General features: G+C 39.3%; 1 protein-coding gene across 1 annotated transcript in view; it reads left to right on the top strand.

The window, feature by feature from the left end:
* Positions 1-1,551: 1,551 nt before the first annotated feature.
* The window catches only part of GALNT8 (polypeptide N-acetylgalactosaminyltransferase 8), a 47,645-nt gene continuing 41,112 nt past the window's right edge, over positions 1,552-8,084 (top strand). Inside the window, 2 exon segments of the mRNA XM_011361810.2 lie at positions 1,552-1,760; positions 5,116-5,382. Coding sequence (XP_011360112.2) covers positions 1,552-1,760; positions 5,116-5,382 — 476 coding nt within the window.

The following is an 8,084-nucleotide window of genomic DNA, read 5'->3' as shown; positions in this document are numbered from 1 at the left end:
TTGTCTAAAGCTACATTTCTTTACTTTAAATGTTGGCCTAAGCTCTTGTCTATATATGTTGTGTTTGGGGACTTAGTAAGGAGTCTAAGGGTCTGAGACAGGTGAGAGAGATTATTACTGGAACAAAGAGAATTCCATTCACCTGCATGGGAGTCAAAGGAAAGATTCATGTAGGAAAGAAAAGAAAGTAAGAATTTTCTTCAGGGTGTTGCAAGTCCTGGAGATGCAGGTGAGCTAATGCTCTCTCAGGAGTACCAATTACATAGGAAAAAATTAGTCATCATGAAAATTAAGGGAGTTGGGGTCATGGGTGCTACTGATTGGACAATTGGATGGGGCTGGGATAATTGATCACTGTGTCTGGTTCTAGAATCAGCCCGGTGTCATCCTGTCTGGCCCTGTGGCCCTGTGGTGTAGTTGTTCTGGCTTGATGGACCTGGAGCTTAAACACATTTAAGTCTAAGATGTTATCTTTAGTGTAACCGAAACTTATTGTGCTGTTATTACAGATCTGAGGCTTGATAAATCTTATGTCCTAGGGCTTAATGATTAAAGGAGCAGGCATACAAAGGTAGAGGGTGGAAAAAGCAAGTAAATCACAATGCCATTATCTTGGCAAAAGCAGCTCGAATTAGATAGAAACTATATTAAAGAAATGGAATGAAGTTTGTGTGCGGTATGGTATGATTATGGAGGGACCCAAAACTAGACATAGAACTTGAAACTTTTGGCTCTAGGGATCAATTTCAAGTGTTTAATTTAAATGATGATGATCAGATGATTTCTTTAAAACATAAAGTGAGTGTGAAGTGTGGAAGCAGAAGAGTTTCTGGAAGCTGGAGCAGGGTAAAACCTCAGTGTGCCGAGCTGTGTAGATGACTAACACAGAGTTGGAATCAGTGAAGCAGGGCCATTGCCTGTGGCTCACCTCCAAGGGTTGCCACAAGCTCATCCACCTTTTAGGTAAAACCTATGTAAAAATCTCTCCTCAAGTGTGCAACATTCTTTGCACACATACAATGTTTAAGACCCTGTAGAGTTAGATAAAAAGACACCTGAGACATCATCCTTGCTCTCAAAAAGCATATGGTACAGAAGCTTCCCACTTTATGGATTCCTTTCTCATACTATTTATCCCCTTCTACACTCACAGGAAAAGATGTCACATGCCCTTTCAGAGAATCTCCAGATGTTTTTGCCCGAAATAAGGAACGCTAAAAACCAAAACCAAACCAAACAGAATATAGAGAGAAAAGCTTCTCACCCTGCAGCCTGAGCTAGCTCCAAGAACAAGTATTAGTTTGACTTCTGAGACAGTACAAGGTGTGTCCAGGTAACCTGCTGGTCATTGGGTGGCTGTCATAGCACCCTTAACACACCTGATGCTGCTCAGGGAGAAAGAAGCAGGCAACTTGTGACAGCTTTCCCCGTCAGAGAACATCTGGTTCAGCAGGCGAGGTGTCATCTATGCAGCCACTGGAGACAAAGCTCAGTCTGCTTAGGCAGTGATACACTCAGACCCACAGAGAGTGGCAGAGCCAGAGACAGAATATGATGCTCAGGAGAAATGTCTACAAAGTTTTCCGCATTGGGCTAATTCTGGTTATTGCCTACAATCTCCTCCTGGTATTTTATACCAAGGTGACTTTACAAAAGTTGATTCAGGATAGTCTCCAAAAAGAGCTTCATTTGCCTCTGTCTAAATGGAACTGGACGGTGATAAAGAGACTCTCTCACTTGGAGATGGATTTGCAGCATCTGCATAAGTTTATAATGCTAACTTGGAGAGAATGGTGTGTGTGTGTGTGTGTGTGTGTGTGTGCGTGTGTGTGTGTTTAAGGACACTTAGAAAAAGGAGTATGGAGGAAAAAATGAGCAAGAGATCATGTTCCCATCTCTCAGTTGCTCACTTTTGGCATCTGACATTGAATTCTATGCCTCTAAATGGGTGGTAAGTAATGAAAATTAGTGAGAATCAGAGCAAGAGGTTGGGGGAGGGGCGGGGGGCAGGATGTGCTGAGTGGTGTGTGTGTGTGCACTTGCACACACAAATGATCATGAGTACTTACAGGCAGGCAGGTAGACAAAGGCTCAGACTAAGAACCCCTGAGATGCTCAGGAATATCTAGGCATAGCCCTGTCCTGAGGTCTTTTTGTGGCAAGGCTTTTAAACAGAGATGACAATCTCTGGGGCAAAGGCCTCACTTCTATTTTGCTGTAAGCTACTATCAGTAACTAATGGGGGCTTGTTAGAGGACCTAATATCGAATCCTGATATAACCATGATGATCGTGTGACTTGGAGCAAGTGCTTATCTCTCTTATCTCTCTCAGTCTCAGGTTTCTGATCTGTACGTGGAGATGAGAAGATACCTACCTGAGTTCACAGAGTTGTGAAATATGTACAGAAAGTGCTCTGTAAACTGCTGTGTATCAAATTTTAACTTCTTTTTTTTATTAGAGTATAATTAATATATAACATCTTATTAGTTTTACGTGTACAGTATAACGGTTCAATATTTGGTATATACTGTGAAATGATCATAATAAGTTTAGTTTTTCACCACACAGTTACAAATATATTTTTTCCGTGTAACAAGAATCTCTAAGATCTACTCCCTTAGCAACTTCAAATATATGACACAGTATTATTAACTGTAGTCACCATGCTGTACATAACATCCCCAAGACTTACTTATTTTATAAATGGAAGTTTGTACCTTTTGACCCCCTTCACCCATTTCACCTACCCCTCACTTTCCACCTCTGGCAATTACCAATCTCTCTGTGTCTATGAGATTGCTTTTTCTTTCTTTCTTTTTTCTTTTAAATTAAATTTATTTAAATTAGTTTCAAGTATACAGTACATTGGTTAGACATCTATATAGTTCATAAAACATTCCCCCCAATTGTTCCCTCCCTCCCCCGGCCCTCCACTTAGCCATCATATTAATGCTAACTGCATTCCCTATGCTATGCTCCCCATTCCTGTGACCAACTATCAACTACTAATTTGTATTTCTTAATTCCTTCACCCTATTCTCCCAACCCCCAATGCCCCTCTCCTCTGTCCATCACCAAATTGTCCACTATATTTGTGTCTGTTTTTGATTAGTTTGTTCTTTTTGTTCTTTAGATTCTGCATATAAGTGAAATTATATGGTATTTACCTTTCTGTCTTATGAGCTTGTTTTTTTCTCTCATTTTTAGATTCCTTATATAAGTGAAGTCAAATGGTATTTGTCTTTCTCTGTCTGATTTATTTCACTTAGCATAATACCCTCAAAGTCCACCAAATTCTAACCTCTTCGCATAAATTCTGGGGTTTGTTTTTAATTTAGGCTCACCATGAAACTCTAACACCTATGAATTTTATGTTTACTCACCATCTGACTCCAGTGAGGGGAAGCAGCCATGTTTCTCCTGCTCCCAAGTGACAAGGATCAAATGCTTGTGTTCCTGAAGAGAGGTTGGTTGTGTGAGCAGGGAAACAACCATTCATTCAGATCTGTGGATGTGTGCACGTGGTGGCTGGAATTGGGGAAAGTGTCTTTTAAAATGGGAGTGATCACTGTCCCAGCTCAGGGTGAGGCAGAGGGATGGACGAAAGGACAAATAGGAGGAGAAAAAGGAAGAGAGGAAATTAGGGAAAGAGAGAGAGAGAAAGCATTGAGAGAGGACCAAAGAGATGAGGCCAGAAAAGGAGCAAAGAAATGAGAACCTAGTGTGAGGGAATGAAAGAGTGTATTTGGAGACATGAGAAAAAAGAAAAAAGGAGGAGGAGAGGAACAAGGAGGCACAAAGCACCACATCACCATCTACATCTTCCTTCATGAAGTTCATCATATTTTATTGTAATACATTTTCTGAAAGGCAAGTTTCATAAACTTGGTTTAATGAATGTCTCATAGAGAGCCTACTGCTTTATTCCCTGTAACTGGCACATGGAGATTAAATTGATGAATAAATGAATGAATAGTGTAAGAAGGTGAGGACAGAGGACAGGCAGACAGTGATAAAGAAAAGAGTGATACGGGGCAAGAAAGCTGATGAAACAAAGAGAAGATTGTCAGCTCCAGAAGCCCTGACTTTGAGCACATCCAGCTGGGTTGAACATTGACTTGAAAGTATGCTCATTGCATCTTCACCAAGAGGATGCCTTTGTACCTGGGCAGTTACTATCGCTTCCTGGCAGAGCACCCAGATCACACCAGGACTCTCACCCAACCCTAGGGCTTAGACTTCTGGAGACTTGAAATAGGAGTTCTGCTTGCAATCTGGCTATTCTTTCCTTGAGCTGGAGTGCAGTGTGCCTAGAGAAGTCATTTGAGCCATCACTTTGAGCCATCGGGTTTACTTCTTTACTTTACAAATCAGTTCTCACTCCCATTTTTTATCATGACAATTTAAAAGATTTTTCACTCTGCTCAATACCCTTCTTCACCTCTCCCCACACCCTCCAGCAGAGGAAACAGATAAACCAGGGAAAACAAAAAAATAGCCAAACTTTGCGTGCCAGCCTCTGTCCTAAGCATTTTATAAGAATTAATCTGCATGATTATCACAGCAACTCTCTGAGATGCTTGGTAAATCTAAGGCACCAAGAAGGCCAAGGTCACACAGAAAGGAGTGGCCACTGATAATGCAGTACAACGTTTCTCAAATTTTATCGTACAAAAGAATTACTCATTGATTTCGTTAAAAGTGCAGATTCTGGCATCTTCCCCTAACCACATCTAATCCTGAGATTCTGAGTTAGTTGATTTGAGGATAAGCCTGGATATCTACATTTTTATATAATCACAACAGATGACTCTCATGTAAGTAGTTCTTGGGCCTTATTGTCAATGTATTTCTCTGATCATCTTTCTTAGAGGAACTCAGGAACATATAAATTCTGATAGAGCTGAAAAAAGAGGTATGCTCTAGTGAATGCCTTGCCAAGACAGCCTGGCATGACTCTAACAAGTTCCCTTGAAATGTCACATCCTCTGGGACAAGAACTTGAAATTTTTAGAATTTGGAGAGGAATATATTTCAAAGAAATCTGAAGGCAAGGCAAAACCCAGGTACCTAATAATTGGCTGAAATATTTGTTCCCTTGCCCTTCATTTGCAAAAGAAAGTATGAAATTGGCAACGAGGCAACAAGAAAATGTGGACAACACACCGGGTAGGGTGGAAGCCAAGGCGAGTGAGACAGATAACCACAAATGCAGAGAGAAACTCTCCCCGAATTCACCGCTTTTCAAGCACTGGGGTGAGGACCTTTCTGAGACCCAGCAGAAAAAGGCACAGGACCTCTTCTGGAAGTTTAGTTACAATGTTTACCTCAGTAACCAGTTGCCCCTCAATCGTCCCATCCCAGACACAGAAGATTCCAGGTAAGTTGGGCTTCCTAGGGTCCTCAGTTTAATTTGGGGATGAGCTTTGGGAGCAATGAAAGTCAAGGGTTGGAAAGAAAGTTGAGGGAATGGGAAATTGGTGGGGATGGGGTTCAGGGCATAGAAAGCTTTTGCAGGCTGACTGAGCAGAGTTCTTGTTTTTAATCCATTTTTTAATGGCATCTCAGAGAAGATAATTGTTTCAAATATTTTTGTGCTCTTGGAGATGTGCAGAAATGTCAGAGAAACATAGATCCTTGAGAATTCTGATATGATGAGTCAAATTTATAATTTTACAGACAGAGAAATTGAGGCTGAGAAAGAGAATGGACTAGTGCAAGTCACATGGAAGTTCACAGCTCTACTTCTTTCCCTGTATTTTCTTCAAACTCTCTGCTTGGATTCCTCTTGGTTATTAATTTTAATTTACTCTCTCTTTTGGTTTCCCTTTCCCATTGTCTTTTCTCTTTCTGCTTCTCCTACCCTCCTTCACAAGTTTTTAATATAACACCTTCATTGAGATATAATTCACACACCATATAATTCATTTATTTAAAGTATAAAATTTGATGGTTTCCAATATATTCAAAGAGTTGTGTACCATCACCATAATCAATTTTAAAACATTTTCATCACTTCAAAAGAAACCCCACCCCCCTTCACAGCCACTCCCCATTTGCCCACAATTTTCTCATCCCTAGGCAATCGCTAGTCAACTTTCTGTTCCTACGGATTAGCCTCTTCTGGGTATTTCACATAAATAAAATTAGAGAATGGGGGTCTTTGTGACTGGCTTTTTTTTTTTTCACTTAGCATAATGTTTTCAAGTGTCATTTATGTTATAGCATGTATCAATATTTCATTCTTTTATTGTCAAATAATATTCCATTGTATGGGTATACCACATTTTGTTTACTTATTCACCACTTAATGGACATTTGGATTGTTTCCACTTTTTTGACTATTATGAATAATGCTGCTATAAACATTCATGTAGATGTTTTTGTGTGGACATACATTTTCACTTTTCTTAGTTATACTATAGGAGTAGAATTGCTAGGTCATACGATAACTATATTTAACATTTTGAAGATCTGCCAGACTGTTTTCCAAAGTGACTGCATCATTTTACATTCCTTTCAGTGTATGAGAGTCCTGATTTTTCTACATCCTCATCAACATTTGTTATTATTTGTTTTTTTGATAATAGCCATCTTAGTGGGTGTAAAGTGGTATATCATTGTAGTTTTGATTTAAATTTCCCTGATGTCTAATGATGCTAAATGTCTTTTCATGTACTTATTGGCCATTTATATACTTCTCTGGAGAAATGTCTATTCAGAGACTTTCTTCTTTTTAAAATTGGTTTATTTGTCTTTTTATTATTGAGTTGCAAGTATTATTTATATATTCTAGGTACAAGTTCCTATCAGACATATGGTTTGCAAATGTTTTCTTCCAAGTGGGTTGTCTTTTTACTTTTTTAATGACCTTCTTTGGTGCACAGAAGTTTTTCACACTTCGTTTGAGTTTAATCTTTTTAAATTTATTGAGATTTATTTTATGCCTTAGCATATGGTCTCTTCTGAAGAATGTTGTTTGTGCAGTTGAAAAAATTCTGCTGTTGTTGGGTAGAGTGTTGTATAAATATCTTTTAGTTGGTTTGCAGTGTTCTATAAGTCTTTCATTTCCTTGTTTATCATCTGCCTAGTTGTATCTGTTATCAAAAGTATTGTATTGAAGCCTCTAAAGATTATTGTTGAATTGTCTATTACTCCCTTCAATTCTGTCAGTTTTTGTTTCATGTATTTTGGGACTCTGTTGCTATGTGTATATGTTTTTAATTGTTTTATCACCCTGATAGATTGGTCATTTTATCATTATAAAATTTCCTTTTTATCACTAGTAACATTTTTATTTTAACATCTATTTTGTCTGGCAGCAGTTGAACTTGGCCTGTGGCAGGGCCCCTCCAAGGAGGCCCTGGTCTGTACATCCAGTGGCTGGCTTTGGTCTGCCCTGTAGGACCACCTGGGGTTACACCTGAGGATGACACAACACAAGAGCAGACAGGGCAGGCACCAGAACCCTGTTAAAGTGAACCGTGCTCTGTAGTGTCAGCCCCTGCAAAATTGCTTCTCCACTGGTCATGGCCAGTCTTCACAATCAATCAGCCAGATAGTCGATCTCTCTCATTTATGAGCAAATAAAGCTCAATTACATCAGGAGGGCACACGCAGCCCATATAAGGGACATACCTAGAGTACCTGGCTCAAGTGACCAGGGAAAACTGTGTCACTGCAACTCACAGCACACCTACTACACACTTACTACTCTACTAAGACTGGGAGACATAGCAGCCCTACCTAATATGTAGAAACAAACACAAGTAGGCAGCCAAAATGGGAAGACAAAGAAAGTCCCAAATGAAAGAACAGAACAAAGCTCCAGAAAAAGAACTAAACAAGATGGAGACAAGCAATCTACCAGATTCAGAATTCAAAACACTTGTTATAAGGATGCTCGATGAATTTAGATGAAGAGTAGATGAACTCAGTGAGAACTTTAAAAAAGAGATTGAAAACATAAAAATGGAGATAGAAAACATGAAAAAGAACCAGTCAGAAATTAAGAATACAATAAATGAAATGAAGAACACCTTAGGAAGAATTAACAGTAGATTAGATGAAGCAGAGGATTGA

The sequence above is a fragment of the Pteropus vampyrus genome, unplaced genomic scaffold (assembly GCF_000151845.1).
Source record: "Pteropus vampyrus isolate Shadow unplaced genomic scaffold, Pvam_2.0 Scaffold70, whole genome shotgun sequence".
In the NCBI taxonomy this organism is placed as follows: Eukaryota; Metazoa; Chordata; class Mammalia; order Chiroptera; family Pteropodidae; genus Pteropus; species Pteropus vampyrus.
Note: the sequence above shows the minus strand (reverse complement) of the source record. Positions and strands in the feature narration are given on the sequence as shown.